A 16,860-nucleotide genomic window follows, 5' to 3' on the forward strand; every position below is an offset into this window, starting at 1 on the left:
TGAATACTGATGAGTTTAGGCTTCACAAATAAAGGCAAACACATTTAGCGTTTTCTAAATGTTCCCAGTAGAAGTCCCTTCTTCAGGGAAGAGGTCTTGTCTGTCGGCTGTTTGGTGCACGTTGTTTATTGTGGTCGTCACGTGACTCTGGCAGCCAATGACAACCGTGATCTGCAACCGCACAGCGTGTCATCTTTTTACACACCACCGACCAAACAGCTTGGTCAAGCCAACCACAATAAGACCGGATATTAGGTCGTATATTCTTCAAAATAAAAGTGTATAAAGTTGTGTCATTTTGATAAGAAAAATGCCAAGTAGTGAACAGCAGTACAGAAACAGTATAGTATAAAAATACATAAATGTGGATGTGCCATAAGTGTGCCTTTCTGAAATAATAAGAGTAGCCTCACTGCTATTTTCTTATGCACCAAATCATCATATGCATCCTCACAGCCAAAAAGAGGCAGAATAAAGCTTGAAATCAGTCAATCAATCAATCAATCAATCAATCAATCAATCAATCAATCAATCAATCAGCGAGGCAGCACAGAACAAGAAAAATGCATTAAAGTGGATTGCATGAGAAGGTAGTAGTTATTTACACTTCCCAGTAAAAAGTAAACCACCGTGCTTTGCTTGTGATCATAATTTCTATTTCTACTTTAGTCATAATGATAGGAAAAACAATTAATTGCTCCAGTCTGTGAAATATTTATTGCACTTGCATTAAATAGATTAAATTAGCCTACTATATTCACTGTCATTAGGGAGGGTGGGATGCTCTTTATATCATTAAAAATGAATTATCCTTATCATCTAACATTTGCTTTGTCTTTATCTGGTAGCATGTTGCTGCATTCATTGCAAAATGTAGGGTAATGCCTTTACTTTGTGTCATAGGTGTAGATTTTGAAGGTGACACAGGGGATATGTCCCCCTTCAATATTTACAACATGTGCATTTGTCTTCCCCCACCCTCAGTAACACATGAAAGTAGCAGAGGACTTCACTTTTGACTAAAGACATTTTCACCATGAATGGATGCAGAGAAGGCAGAAACTGATGCAGAAAATGTCACCAGAATGCAGGAAATTAAGTGTTTGAAACCTGGAGCAACATCACTTTTCTTTTGCTGCATTCAGACGCCTTTCCCAAGTATTTAAACCTTTGAAAAACTGGGTGTGATTTCTTAAAAAAAAACATGGGGAAAAAGGCAATGAGCAACTTGGTTAAAAAAAAAAAAAGTTCCACACATTGCAAAAAAATAATAGATATAGAAAATTATTTATTACAAAAAACTATATCTATAATTATTATTGTTACATTTTAATATTATGTTATAGAATTATTACAATTTTTAAGCACTCTTTCCAGGTCATTTCCCTGTTTTCTTTCTTTCTTTGATTTATTTTTTCTTTACTAATTTCTTGCTGATTTTTAGGGTAATTTCTTCTTTCATTGCTCATTGCCTTCTTCCAATGTCTTTAAAATAAATCAAGCCATTTTACTCAGGTTTCAAGGGATTAAGTGTTTGACACTCAAATTTTCATAGGCCTATTTCATATATTTCATATGTGAAATATAAATAATAATATAACTTTTGTTTACCTTCACACATAAGTAAATTCTCGTGTCATGGTAGAAGGGAAACTTTATCGCCTAAAAGATGTGTTAAAACACAATATTTATTAATTTAAAGGCAACGATTTTACTGTCGAGACTGAGGCTTTAATTTTGAAACATTGCACCGGAAGTCTCCTGTGATTCCTCACCACCTTGACAGGTGTGAGGCTCAACATGCTATAGATTTGATACCGTCCGGTGGACAGCGGGCTGGTGGCGGCCACACACACGGCAGGTACCTACATCCGTCCTCACGATGCCGTTGATAAAGTGCTCGATGGCACCGTGTGGAGCGCGTGCCTGTGATCCCGATGGCAGATCGGTGCTATAGATCACAGAGGGAAGTTTACCTCCTGCGACCTGACGGTAGAGGCGGATCATTGCATGGCGGATTACCCGCTGTACGGTAAGAGGCTTTGCATTTTCGGTGTATCTAAAGGATGCAGGAAAGGATGTGCAAATATTGACATGATTGTGGCAGTTGTTGCAGGTTGGGAATTACATTTTGGTTGGTTGAGTATCAAAATATCCGACTTGGATATATTTCTATCCTCATTTGAATTCATGCACTTTAGAAACTTGGATGGGACATAAAGTAGCAGCCCATACGCACAGCATGTCTCATATATCTGTTTTTACATTCTACTAAATTTGTCTGCACTTTGGAAAACGTTTCAAAGCAAATGACAAAAAAAAAAAGATAATGTAACTGACTTGCATTTTGTCTGTCCAATGATTGTGCCCTACATCTATAGGCTGCATTAAGTCATTACTGTCTGCATATAAAAATATAATCACACATCACAGTATGTCCTTTATACTGCAGTGTTAGGACAACAGATGCCTGCAGCAGTGAGGAGAGTCTATTTAGCAGACTACCTCTCACCACATGTTGATGTCGAGTCATTAACTGCTGGCACACTTGATGGGTAAACCTGTTCTCTGTGGTTCACTGTGTTCATGCAGCGGTTAGTGGCAGCTGGCAGAATGACTGTGCAGCCCTGTCTGTTCATAATAACACCACTAATCTCATCAAAGCACTGCTGAGGTCTGACCTGAGGGCTCAGATATCCAGGAACATTTGTCTAAAGTTAGATATGTGCCAAGCTGTGCAACTTTAAAGACAAACTGCTGCTCGTATTGTAAGGTAGACACAGTATGTTGTGACCAAAATGTCATTTTATTTTCATATTTGGAGATTTACCAGGGAAGCTTAATTAAAAAACCAAGCCTTCATGTGGTGAATGCCCTATACATCGGACAAATCTGTGTGCCAGACGTCGCCTCTGTCCTCTGATTTAATTTAAGTTCCCATTGTCAGTCAGAGGCAGTGCTCTGAGCCTCCCCAGCTGCCAGTTACATAATGTCAGCCAAGGACTGTCACAGTTTAGTGAGCAGACGGGGAAACTCAGGCGAAATTGAACACCAACAATACTGAAGGAGGCCAGATTACAACGTTACATAAGGGATGTTTTTCTTCCACTTGGCTGGGATGATGCAGATGATGGTGGTCCAGAAATAGGTCTGAGTGAAGGAAGAGGGGATGCTGCTGCACACACTATATTTACCAAGTGGGAACACACAGGCAAGCCTGGTAACGCACAGCGAGGATACGGCTCAGACAATCAGTTTATGGAAAGACGTATCTGCATTTCATGTAGCACTGGCTGGCCTTTGTTAACAATATCCTGCGTTAATGTTCCCGGTAATATTCATTGTGTACACTGGTGCGCACAACAGGCACCAAACAATATTACATTCAAGGACATATCAGTCTAATGTCTTTTAAGAGAGATGGAGGGGAACGTTTGATAGCTTTCCTGCTGGCTAACCTCATCAGCAAAGTGCACTGTGGCTTTACATGGTTCATTAGGTTGCATCTGTTTTAGATTTGTTCTTGTGAATTTCTGTACAGGTAGACATTGAAACAGAGGTAGAAACAGGGATGTCGACTGTCTCTTAAAATGCAGGCGTTCAAGTGGAAGGCAAGTGCTCATTTCTAAATTTGGTGCTATCTAATAGAGCGCTAAAACCATCATAAGCAGATTTTCACACTGTGGATGAAGCCATAAGTGGATGGAAGAGAGACTGGATTGCAGTTCAGTATTGTGTGATGCAATTTGAGATAACAATAAACTTTTCCCAAGTATCTGCTCATAAATTTGCCAAAGTTGTTGTTTATCTTCAGCACTCAGTGATCCGGCAACATGTGGCAGCTGTATGATGGCAGTGATATATGATGCATGCTGGTATGAGGCGACAGCTTTTTCATCCATGGCATTTGATTCAAAATGACAAAAGCTCTTTCTGTCACATAGAGCAGAAAATCCTTGTGACATTGCTCCAGATGGGTTGATTTCAGAGCAGCAAATGCACCCATACTGTGCACTGAGCTTGCATTCTGTGATGATTTGTTGTGTAACATCAGTGTTTGTACAAATCACATGTTGGATGTAGATGGCTTACTTCTCTGCTGGCATTATTCAGTTGTAAGACACTAAACTTTTTAGCTATTACCCAATTTTTAAACCGGCACTTTCCTCATTAATTACAAACTTAATGAACTTCTTCCGGAGTTAAATTGAAAATTTGTTGTCGACAAAAGAAGATCGATAGAAGCAAGGAAGGTTTATAGAAGAAAAACATTTCTAGCACCCCACATTTTGTAAATTTCATTTCATTTCAAATTTGTGAAGAGGAACAGAATCAGTGTTATATTTAAGTCTTCCTTTACTGAGGTTTAAAGAATCAAGTGTCGATGTGAGAAATTAAAGGAACAGTGTGTAAGATTTAGGGGGATTTAGTGGCCTCTAGAGGTGAGGATTGCACATTGCAACCAGCTTAACTTCTCCAGGTTAGAATTTCTTCAGTGTTCATTGTTCGGGAGGTTTTTACTAGGGCTGTAGTCTCCTGGTTGACTAGTCGATTATTTGATCGATATGCTCTTGTCCGACCAAATTCTCATTGGTCGAATAATTGCCGTGTTACTTTCATAAGGAGAAAAGTGCAATATCAATAGCTTTCCAGGATTAATCCATTATTTCCTACGGTGGGAGGGGCAGGCTAAGTTACCTGTGAAAATGGGGGTGTTTTCAAAACACTCCCTTTGTTTACACAACGTTGAACTCGCCCACCCTAACGCTCAGCATCACGGTGACGCAGACCTCCTGTCTGTTTCTGACACCATTTCCCTCAGTGGAAACGAAGCTACCATTTACTTTTAGTTCACAGATAAGAAAAGATAAATTGTGAAGACAGTAAAGCCTCCACTAAAATAGCATTTTCAGTCTTGTGTGTGATTTAACCTTTAGAGATTTATACTTTGGGATTTATTCTGGCTTCATATGAGTAGAGGAAATCTCCACTCGTCGCTAGGCTAATATATACAATGTAAAATGCCATAGGCTGGTGCTAATAATGTTAGCATGTTGTATTTGCTTGGAAAACGTGTTTAGTGTGACGGTTGTTTTGTTGGTGAACCTTGTGAGCTGTAATGGAGCTGTTGTCCTTGGTTTTATGTGTGAAGATGAAAAGATCGCTAGCCGCTAGGCTAATTTATACAATGTAAAATGCCATAGACTTGTGCTAATAACGTTGGCATGTTGTATTGGTGGGGGAAATGCCCCCCCCCCCCCCCCCCCCCCCTAATAGGTTAGTGGCTGGCACAAAAAACATGAATGGCCCTATTTAGAGCCAGTGTTTGGTTTGTTCGTTCTGGGCTACTGTGGAAACATGGCGGTGCAACATGCCAATCTCTACAGATGAGTACCCGCTTCCTATGTAGATGGCTAAGGTTACAAAAAATCGATTCTTATTTTCAAGTCAAGTCAATTTTATTTGTACTGCACATTTCATACACAGGGAAACACAGTGTACTTTATAGTAAAGCATAGACAACATATAAAATACTCCACATAAATAAAATAACTATTCAGCAAACCATACAGTACACACACTCATAGAATACTGTTCGCACTCACAGATGGAATACAACAGGCACACACAAAGACACACCCATACATATACAAACATACACACAGACAAATTACCATAAGCCTGAGAGAAAAGCAATGTTTTGAGACTGCTTTAAATAAAGATATAATTGCAGCAGATCTCAGGTCAGCGCCATTGTGACTTATGTACCTTCACCTGATTTAGTTTTAATCCTAGGTACATTCAGGAGACACATGATTGATGATCTGAGGGATCTGGTTGGGCTACAGCTAGGGAGCAGGTCAGAAATATATTCAGGAGTCGTACCATTTAGGACCTTGTTAACAAGCAGCAATATTTTAAAATCAATTCTGTACTGTGTTTTCCGTACAGGTGTGATGTGGTCTATTTTCCTAGATTACAGTCGAGTCCAGTGAATGAGCTGGAGCCTACCTTTTGTCTTTTTGAGAAGTCCAGCAATACATTACATTATACACAAAAGAAAACACACTATATTATATTTAATTTCTACCAATGTATCCCCATAAATCTTACACACTGGACCTTTTAATAGTTTAAGAAACAGTATTTCTGCAAAATATCTATTATGACCTATCTAAATCAACTGATGTCATGCTGCAAGAGAACATGTGATTATGTTTTTAAGATTTTCAGCAGCTCTGAAAATCTTATTTATGTCACTACAGTTTGATCAAATTATTCAGCTTTGCAAACACGCGCAGTTTGTGCACATCTACTTTCCAAATCTCTTTGTGGTCAACATGTTATGCTTCTTATGTTGTATGGTTCTGCTTTACATGAAAGTAATGAAACCACATGATAATACACTGAAAGATAACCACACAGGTCAGATGAGAACTCTGCATGTTGAGAGATCTTTTGCCTGAAACAACGTTGTTACCCTTTGGATGATAACGTAGAAACAACTCTTTGTACATGTAGTGCTTGAGGGAGCCGCAGCAGCACTGCAGGAGCTGTGGGCCGCATCCTAATAAACTAAGATGACTGCAGTGGGAGCTGTAAAAACCAGACACAACACAAACATCACAGTTACATTACCCCCAAATTTGCAATCAGTTCTTGAACTCTATGATGCATCTCTGAGAGATAAACAGCAAAATCCTCATTAATGTGATGAGCTACTATTTATGATTTTTTTAATGAACAGTCATGGATCTTTTCTTTAAAAATATTGGAAAGCAATTTCCCATTAACCCCCAATTAAAAAAATTAAGTAAAATTGTGAAAGCGGCTACAATTATGTATGAAACAAAGTAAAATATCTTTTGTGATATGCAGTTATACAGTGCTATCAGATGAAAAAATAATTGAATCAGACTGAAATTTTATCCACATAAATATATATTAGTCTTGTATTTCTGGGGAAATTGAAAGTCCTCCTTAGAATTGATGAGGGTCAGTGCAGGTGAAAGTGATTCCTCAACTGTGAGCTGATACTGAAAATGTTCTGCTGTGAAACTAAATGAATTAAATATTACAAAATCTAAAACCCTCCCAGAGTGTGAAACATGGCTAATGAGAATCTTTGTAAAAGGAACTTTGACTCAAACACTATTGCTGTTGTTTGTTTTGCATCTTGTTGCCAACAAGAATTATTTGTGTATCGACCTTTTGCTTCTGTGTGACGGTAAAAACAATTTGGACCTCTGAGTGCTCTGTGAGATTGGGACTGCCTCGTCGTTGTTACCTTGTTAGTTGATATTTATGATCCCCGCTCTGTTTAGTTGTTTTTTTCTCACAGTCACGGAGAATTGATGATAGATTAAACCTACCTATCTACTTGTATTCTTAGTACTTAACATCAGTCTGTCCTTCTGGAGGACAGTAGGATGGATGTGAAAAGAGTGACTGATTATGACCACAGCGGGCACTTCAAGTACAAACCGAGGGTTTGGTATCAAATTGCCACTGCTGCCTGACAGATGTTGCTGCTGATTAGGCTTTCAAGCTGACCTTAACAAGCATGTGGAGAGGAACACTGCTGTGCCGTCCCCTTCAGGGGGGGTCCACATTGCTATTTTTTATTTTCCTAATGAAACAGAGTAAATATTTGATGGATTTGTCATTTGGAAATAAGCAGGGAGATGTGTTTGTCCCTGCAGGCATGATACTGTGAGGCCGCTGCATGAGGCAGCCTGGACTAACATGATGGAGGAGGCTGCCAGTCAGCTCGAGAGAGACCATGTGCACAGTGTCTATGACAAGATTGCTCCATATTTCAACGACAGCCGCTATAAAGCCTGGCCGAAGGTGCGACAGTTCCTGCTGGACTTGCAGCCGGGAAGCATCGTGGCTGACATTGGTGAGTGTCACCTCCAGCAGTGATGTCATCCTGGCCTAGAAGTTAAAAATATTAATACATTGTTTGTGCTTATTTTTAGAAACACATAAGCAGTAGCTGACTGTCTTGTCCTTGGCAGGTTGTGGCAATGGCAAGTATCTCCACATTAACAAGGAGGTGTTCAAGCTGGGGTGTGATGTTTGTCGCCCCCTGGTGGACTTTGCCTGGAGCCAAGGACACGAGGTCCAGATGTGTGACGGGCTGCATTTGCCTTACAGAGACAGCTGCTTCGATGCGGTGCTCTCTATTGCAGGTAATGGACAAACACACACTGTTAAAGGGACGTTTGGATGTTGTTGATTCCTCCTACTCAGTAGCAAATCACTCCCTTCTTATGCATGAAGCCTGACTGCTGTAGCTGCCATTTGCCTCAAATTAAGTGAACTCATAATAATGATAAACAGCTCTTTACCACAAGCTTATGTTGCCTAGCCAACCGTGTGGAATAATTTATGTGTCCTCCAACAAAAGAGTGTAGTTAGGAGCAAAGATGACAGCAGACACCCACACTATTCATTTGTGTTGTGTGTCATACTTAGTGTACATAATGTGTTATGTTGACTGCAAGTGCTGAATGTGACTTAACACCAGAATTAAATAAATGCCTGCTCATCCTTCTTAGTTCTGATAAATTAATGTTTTTGTCACAGTCATCCATCATTTGTCCACCAAAGAACGCCGTATTCGAGCAATAAAGGAGATGGCTCGCACCCTGCAAGTGGGCGGACGCATCATGATCTACGTGTGGGCCATGGAGCAGAAACGTCGTAAATTTGAGAAACAGGACATCTTTGTTCCCTGGAACCCCAACCCTCACTCGCCGTCCTGCTCCAACAGGGAGCATGCCAAACCCAGACGTAGGGCCACAGCTCAGAGTGTGAGTGAAGCTATAGACAACGCTGACAAGCACAGGAAGGTTCGAAGCACATCCTCTGTGGCAGACGAGGAAGATCTGACCTGCACCACGCCACAGCAGAGCACACAGAGACTGTGGTTCTTCTCCAGGTCTCTGGATTCTGTGTTCGACTTTGGAAGCTTAGCCATCTCCCGATCGTCGTCCAGAGATCTGAGCACTTTATCTTCACCAACAGGTGAAAACGGGGGGAGCAAGGCCAGCCAGCGTGGGCGAGGACGAGGGCTCATCAAACAGGTCTCGAGCTTCTTTTCCCCGCCGTCTGTGATCGGATCAGAGGAGGATGTCTTTGACTCGGTCACAGACCTGCACAAGGGTCAAAAGAATCCTGGAAGCAACAACAACATCACCACCAACAACAACGGCACAGAAACCCAGAGTGTCTCAGTATCTCTAGCCCAGGAGTGTGGCTCTCTGGCCCTGCCAGATCTGGTCCCTTTCCAGAAGGAGCACCTGAAGCAGTCTGGAGATGAAAGCGAAGGCGGACTGCGGGGAAAAGAGCAGCAAGAAAGCACAAGGGGTCCTCAGGGGAGCGAGGGGCAGGTGGAGGGCTCCTGCCTGAGGTACTATCACGTCTTCAGGGAGGGAGAACTGGCAGAGCTTATTGAGAATCACGTTGAAGAGCTTCACGTTAAATACACCTACTTTGATCATGCCAACTGGTGTGTGGTGGCAGAGAAAGTTCAGTCGTGGAAAAAATAATTTTAACTTGATTTTATATTGCATCAACTCTGCCTCAAGTTTTAGCACTGAATCACACATTTGATGATCATTACATTCTTGTGACTAAAAAGTGAATAAATATACACATGTGGCCATTGTTGAAGGTACACTAAACACTAAAATACTCCACTGCTGCAATACTCTACTTAACTGTTTGGAAAACATAATTTATTGATATCTTTTTATCTTTTTTTAGTCCTGGAACCAGCTGTGTTACAGGCCTATCCACGTCTAACATTAAACCTGATTTTAGATGTTGTTATTGCAGTGGTTTTGCAGCAGCAGTGGAGAATGCACAGAGGAGGGTGGTGTTCAACAATGGTTACCACTGTATATTATACCATGGTTTTTTTTATATTTATTCTGTCAATACATGAAACCAACAAGCAGTATCCAGTTATCCAGTGTGTGTTCTTTTTTAGTGCCAAGAATTAGTTTTTATTATCCAACCACAGCGAGCTCCTGTGCTGCTAGTGATTTTAACTCTTTTAAGAGAGCATTTCTGCAAGAGATGTTAGGAAATGCACTGTTTCTCTCTTTGGACTTTTATATTAGCCAAAGAGGACTTTGTGAGACTACAGTATGCTCTTCCACTTGCTCGTAAATGTTTTTAATGCATTCATTTTAGTGGAAAGTTCTTACTTCTTTGTGTCTGCCTGTTTTACAGTTACACGTTCCTTAACTCTGAATATGAGCTAAATCTGCAGCAAGTATCTGTTATAGACTTCTTGGTGGGACTCTGTAAACTGCTCGTGTGTAATCTATCATAACACTATCATAAGAAGAGCTCAAAGTTGTGCAGAATATCTTCCAGAACATTTGTGCATTTGCTTGTTGCGTTTTTATTCTCCAAGTGTTTCAAAGAATGTGTTGCCAGTGTGTGTGCGTGTGCTCGATGTTTGTAATACATGTATAATGTCTTGTGTTTTAGTAACAAGCTGAAAGACACCACTGGTGTGTTTCAGTGAATCAACTGCCTCATATACTGTGAATAAACATTGCACTGTACCACGAATATGTCGCTGCTTGATGTCAGTGAATGACATGAATATAGGTGAAACTGGAGACATGCTAATGTACCTTTTGTGCCAAGGACGGTGCATATCCTTATCAGTACAGTATGTGTGGACCAATTGTGTTTGTTCTGAAGTGACACTGGTACCTTATTGTCTTATGTGACCTGATGTAAATATTTGTTCAGTTTGTTCAATTTGTTTTTCCTTATTAAATATTTTTGTTCATGAATGGTGCTGCATTTACTGTCATGCATGATACCTGTAATTTGGTAGATCTTTGTTAAGTGACAACCACAAAGTGTATTGTTTAATAACAGAATATTTAATAGCTACAAAGACAGTTACTGCTGTAGTAGTGATACAGTATCTTATTGAGGTAAACGGTTGTTTTTCAATTCACTTCACAACATACCACATATGGTATAAGAGAGTCACGTGCATGGCCAAGACCAACGACTTTCCTTATTATCCAACTATATTATCCAGTAGAGCTCTCTTTATGTATTGGATGGATTATATTAGCCTATCAAAATACTGCATGTTGGTTCGCTAAAAATAACCTGTCCAATTTTAGAACTCATCATTACACAAATTTGTCCAAGACATGAAAATACGCCAAGATACTCTCTGCTAGGAATCCATTGTCTCCAATATCTCTTACATAATTCTTGATAAATCACAAGTATTAATTCATACATACTTTACATTTTTTTATTGCCAAATATTAAAGGAATACTCCACCCTCCAAGTGACCATTTGTGTATCAGTTATTCACCCTGTGTTATGTTGAATTCATGAAGAAAACTTTGTTTATCTCGCATTCCTCATTGAACGAAGAATCCAAAACGAGGAAAATTCATGGTGAATGGAAGGCAAAATCAAAACATCTGTTTACAAACTCTCATGCAACTCATGCAGTATAATTGAAGTCTTATTTATACAGCTGTGTGCTTAGCACTTCCCAAACAGACAGCCCTTTCCAACAGGGAACTGAACAGAAAGTGAAACTTAATCTGTGTTCTTTTCAAAGCCAGGCTCCTTTGACAAAAACAGTATTTTTACCTCATCAAATACAGCAGCTGCTGGTCTACCACTGCCTCAATAGGTAGTTCGTTTTTGTTGCTGTGTGACATTGGTAAATCAGAATTTACCCTAGGAAACAGTCACACAATAAAACAAAACTGTTCGAGGCAGAGGTAGACCAGCAGCTCCTGTGTTCAGCGTCATAAAATTACTGTTTTTGTCAATGGAGTCTGGCTTTGAAGAGAGCTAGATAAGTTTCACTTTCAGCTCAGTTTTAAATAGTACGGTTTTAGCGAAAATGCATGTATTTGGGAAGTATTGAGCATACGACTGGATGAATAAGACTTAGGATTATACTAAACAAATGTGTGAGAGTTTGTAAACAGATGTTTTGGTATAGATTAGTTGTTGTTAAACACAGCCCCCACTGACTTCAATTAATTACGAACTTTCTCCATTTTTGGGTTCTTCGTTCACCAGAGGCAAGCGAGAGAAAAGTTTTCCTCACAAATTCAACATAACAGGGGGTGAGTAATTGATATACAAGGGTCTCTTAAGTAGGGTTAGTATTCCTTTAATATGGCATCAGTATGGCTCAAAAAGATCAAGCACCAGGTAAGTTCTGAGGGTCCTCTTGGTTTGGGGCATGATGGTTTTACATTCCACACTCCCTCCAGACCTAAAATATGAAGAATATGTTCAATCCAAACTGTCACTGACATTTTCTACACTGTTAAAGTTAGCAATTCTGTGTTAAAGAGAATCATCCAACAACATCTGGTTAAGAGCTTATGTGTCCTGTACCTGAGTGGCTGCTCTGTGCACGAAGGAGTGTCTGAGGGCCAATTTGTTGATGTCTCTGGAGTATCCTCCTCCGATAACAGCAGCCACAGGAACACCTCTGCTCACCACAGTCTTCATCACGTACAGATCCCTCTGATACAGCCCTAGGAGATAATCAGTTCAAAGAGAGATTCAAGAGTTGAGAAATTATTTGTAAGTGGAGATACTCAGGTGTCAAAGTTACCACGTGCCTTGGTCAGTCAGACGGAGCCTCCCGAGTTCATCTTCCCAATGAGGGTCGACACCTGCGTCATACAGAACCAGGTCTGGACGAAAGGTCTCCAGCAGCCAGGGGAGGTGGGCCTCCACTGTTGAGAACATCATCAGACATGTTGTTAAGTTCATGGAAACAAACATTCACATTACTGTTAACATGTTATTGATTACATGTTGAATTTGATAGCAACATATTTGGATCTACACTTTGAACACATATTTATCATTATGGTCTGTCTTAACATGCCTGTGGACAGGTAATCCTTGTCTTCCAGCCCATCCTCCACACTGACATCTAGGTCACTCTGTTGTTTACGAAGGGGGAAGTTTTTCCCACAATGCACTGAGAATGTAAACACATACGGCTCATCTTTAAAAATGAAAGCAGTGCCGTCTCCCTGTTGGATGCAAAAGATGAGAGTTTTACTACTACAGAAAAGTTTAGCATATCAGTACAAATGTTCTAATGACATATTGATGATGTTGATGACATATTTGGTACCGGAACATTAAAAGTAGTAGAGACAAGTTAACACCACCTGATGCACGTCTAGATCCACAATTAAAACCTTCTTTTTCGGGGAGGAGGTGCCAATCAGGTATTTGGCTGCAACTGCCAAGTCATTAAGGAGACAAAACCCTGAACCATAGCTTGGAAAAGCATGATGGGTTCCTCCTGCTGTGCTGCAGGCCAAACCCCTCTGCAGAGCGACTTGAGCAGCCAGAACAGTTCCACCTGTCAACACCAGAGAAGCTGTCATGTCGTGTTCGATCTTTCCAACTGTTAGATCATCAAGAGACTTCAGATGTTCTCCCCACCTGTTTCATATCGACAGCGTCTCACTATGCCTTCACTCCAGGGGAAACCTGTCCTCCTTTGTTCTTGCTCATTTATTTTCCCATTTATGAAGTTGTTTAAATATTCCTCAGTGTGCACACAGCTGAGTAAATCTTTAGAGGCAATTTCAGGGACCCACACCTACTGTGAAGAAGAGAGAAGTGCTTCTAGTAGTCACAATTATTTTTACTATCAGTTATCTATTGTTTTCTTATTGATCAATCGCTGTTAGATGACTGCTCTAAAAATAACATATGTATATGTTGTGTCCTAGCAACAGTCCAAAATCGATATCAGAGTGTTATATCAGCTGATAGTGATGTGACACCAGGGGAACTGCTGTTGAATCATTGTTTCTATTAAATAATCAATCATACTGGTGACATTATGGCACAGTTAATAAAAGATATCATCATACTTTCTTTTTTTTTTTTGGAAGAAGATATCAATGATTGGCTCACCTGTTTGTCTGTGATGACTTGATCTTTGATTAAACAGTTTAAAACCTGGGGAAACTTGCCCATTGGGAACCTGTGGTTGGGTGGGAGGTCGCACACATACTTGCTGTGATGAACAATCGGAAGTCCGCTGGATTCATGTCTTATCTGCAAGGTAAAGAGGCTCCCTGTAAGGTCAGTTTGAATGCAATGCATTGTGTTTGTAATATACTTTACTTTATGATGTTCTCACTTGTTCAGCATGGAAACATCTGCAGGAGCTGAATGCTGCACCGACCACAAGTCCGACTTTTAAGCGCGGTCCTCTAGAAAATATTAGTTTGATGCAGGTCATTTCTCTGACTGAGGTTAATTCTAAATGACTTGATTACATAACACTGGGAAATGTTGCGTTGTTATGCAGGTTGTTGTTATGAAACGCGATGTAAACGTGCTGATAGTGTCCTGTTTGTTGACGGATGTTGGACTGTGTTTGTCCTCTCTGTAATACTGCCATCTGCTGTGATGGAGGTGAACACAACACAGTGTGTGACGGTTACATGGTTGATTATCACCATCTACTGATATGGAGTGAACACTGCAGATGTGCAGCATGATGGCCACAAACATGTATCAGTCACACCCTTGGAAAAATATTGGCTTTTTATTGAGGGGACAAATAAGTAATCCCTGCAGCATTCTATACTACCTGGTATGGATGCATGTCTGTCGCTTTGAAATCACAACTGCTCAACCAATTGAACATCTGCTCAAAGATTGTTGGTCAACCACTTCTTAAACTGTATGATTCAACCTAGCAAAATAGCATATTAAGGCTAGCAAAAAAACATTGTATCAAATGCCAGTCATGTTCTAAAGATGGAATATACCCTGTTGCCATCACACAGACGATATGCTATATCACAGTTTAAGAAAGTTAGACTTCAAAGATATTTTGTCCATCAGTCAATTCTAAAGTAAAATCAAGATTTACACTTAAGGACAGAAGAGCATTAATGAAACCTCTTTTTGTGTCATGTTTGTTTGTGTATTTTTGTAATGTTTCTTTTTCTCTTGTTTTTGCAATCGGGGCCTGCTGCCGTAAGACAAATTTCTGTGCAAGCAGATAATAAAGTATATCATATCGTATCTTTTATTATATATCATTTCTGCTCCTAGATGTTCCTAAATCCTACACAATGGACCAATGCAAACTTTATGCTAAACTTTTTTAATGCAAAGTTTAGCATGAAAACTCAGTGCTGGAATTGCATCATCAAATGATTGCATCTTTAGCATGTCGAATTTACTTGAATATTCTGTGTTTATTCTCAAATTCATGAAATATATGAGACAGTGAGATTTTTTTATTTTTATTTTTATTTTCTTATTTTTCCAGTTAAAAAAAACAGTAGTGAATTTGGCTTGGAGTCTGTTATATCCTATCCTGCATACACTACTGATTTCTTTCTCATAACAAAGTCATGAGTGGAGACGCAGTGCAACTGAGGTGGATTTATGATTTTCCTCTTGTTACATCAAATGATCAAAGCTCTTTATATATTTAGAGTTTTCAGCACTCAACCCATGACATACTGCTCATCCTTTATAGTGTACATAGAACTATGAGAGTAGTTTGTTTTTCCTCTTTGATGTTTGTCTGTACCCTCACCATCTTTATCCACTTCTCCTCCTCTCCCTGTGAAGCCAAAGCAAGCCATTGCCGAGGTGGTTGATCACAGATGCAGAGAATCATTCATGGTGTCACACTGAAATCATGTCAGACTCACAGCCTGAGAGATTCTTCACTCTCACGTGTTACACTTTGAAGTGACAGAGGACTCTGCAGAAGGGTGAGTGACGTCATGCAAATAGTTCACTCATTTTTTAGGATTTACAGAAAATCTTCAGTACTTGCACTTGCACATATTGCTCCTTTTTATGGATGAAAAATGCCTTTCTGTGGCTTGAAATGCCATATTTCCCTTATCACTGTAATGGCCTGTGATTAGCTACTTTTGTGTCTGGTTTTGCCTCTCCATCTGTCTCTGCTTTACATTGCTAGCAGGCAGCTCAAGGCAGTGTCTGGCATACAGTCGGCTGTGGGGTTCTCCCATGAGAGAGAGAGTGTGTTAGTGTGTGTGTGAAGAGTCTGTTGGATGGGGGATTAGTGCAGCCCCCACTGGGGGCTAGTGTACTCACGGGCAGATAAGACAAAAGACGAGAGCGTTGGCCCCAGGTGCAGAGGAGAAATCTCTTCATAATAGAGAAAAGAGATTAGAGACGTAAAATCAATTACTGACATCAGCCATGTTAACAGGTATTTCAAACAGGGAGAGAGGAAGAAGAAGAAGGAACTCTCTTTCCAAATGATAGATAACGATAAAGAGATGGTTTGCTTTGTGCAGTAAATAAAGGTTATGTTCATTGATATATACATTCTGCTTCTGCTTTGACATTTCATGTCATCTTTTTAAAGGACCTGACTAGTTTTGAACGTTGTAGCTCATTTACTTCAAATCACTTCACTCACACTTTTACACATACTCTTGAAACATGTTTGAGTTGTAGCTCTACAATCCAAATTCCAATAATAATGGTAAGGTGCAGATTCAGAATAGTGTTCAACTAACAATTATCTAATCATTGTAGGTTCATCTGCAAAATTATTTGGTCTAAAAATGTCACAGAATAGGAAAAAATACCCCTCACAAGTTCCCAGAGTCCACAGTGACATCACATGCTTGGTTTACCAAATAAAAAGTCCAAAACCAAAGATTAAGACACTGAATTTATTATAATAGAGGACAAAGAACATCAGTAAATGTTTTCATTTGAGCAGTCGAAAGGAGGAACAGTTAATCAGTTATCAAAATAGCTGCTGAATAATTTTCTGTCAGTCGACTAAT

At 39.9% G+C, this 16,860-nt stretch overlaps 2 protein-coding genes across 2 annotated transcripts; one reads left to right on the forward strand and one right to left on the reverse strand.

Annotated features, from left to right (window-relative positions):
• The first annotated feature begins 1,779 nt into the window (after positions 1-1,779).
• trmt9b (tRNA methyltransferase 9B) lies at positions 1,780-11,219 on the forward strand. Its single transcript, XM_050072115.1, has 4 exons — positions 1,780-2,032; positions 7,704-7,903; positions 8,022-8,195; positions 8,593-11,219. The coding sequence occupies exons 1-4, from the start codon at positions 1,938-1,940 to the stop codon at positions 9,555-9,557; spliced, it is 1,434 nt and encodes a 477-aa protein (XP_049928072.1). The 5' UTR covers positions 1,780-1,937; the 3' UTR covers positions 9,558-11,219.
• Positions 11,220-11,361: 142 nt separating this feature from the next.
• hdac12 (histone deacetylase 12) lies at positions 11,362-14,434 on the reverse strand. Its single transcript, XM_050072119.1, has 8 exons — positions 14,205-14,434; positions 13,976-14,119; positions 13,496-13,655; positions 13,216-13,412; positions 12,924-13,074; positions 12,652-12,768; positions 12,422-12,564; positions 11,362-12,296 (listed from the first exon to the last, which is right to left on the reverse strand). The coding sequence occupies exons 1-8, from the start codon at positions 14,304-14,306 to the stop codon at positions 12,273-12,275; spliced, it is 1,038 nt and encodes a 345-aa protein (XP_049928076.1). The 5' UTR covers positions 14,307-14,434; the 3' UTR covers positions 11,362-12,272.
• Positions 14,435-16,860: the final 2,426 nt, after the last annotated feature.

This window comes from Epinephelus moara, chromosome 2 (genome assembly GCF_006386435.1).
Source record: "Epinephelus moara isolate mb chromosome 2, YSFRI_EMoa_1.0, whole genome shotgun sequence".
Lineage (NCBI taxonomy): Eukaryota > Metazoa > Chordata > Actinopteri > Perciformes > Serranidae > Epinephelus > Epinephelus moara.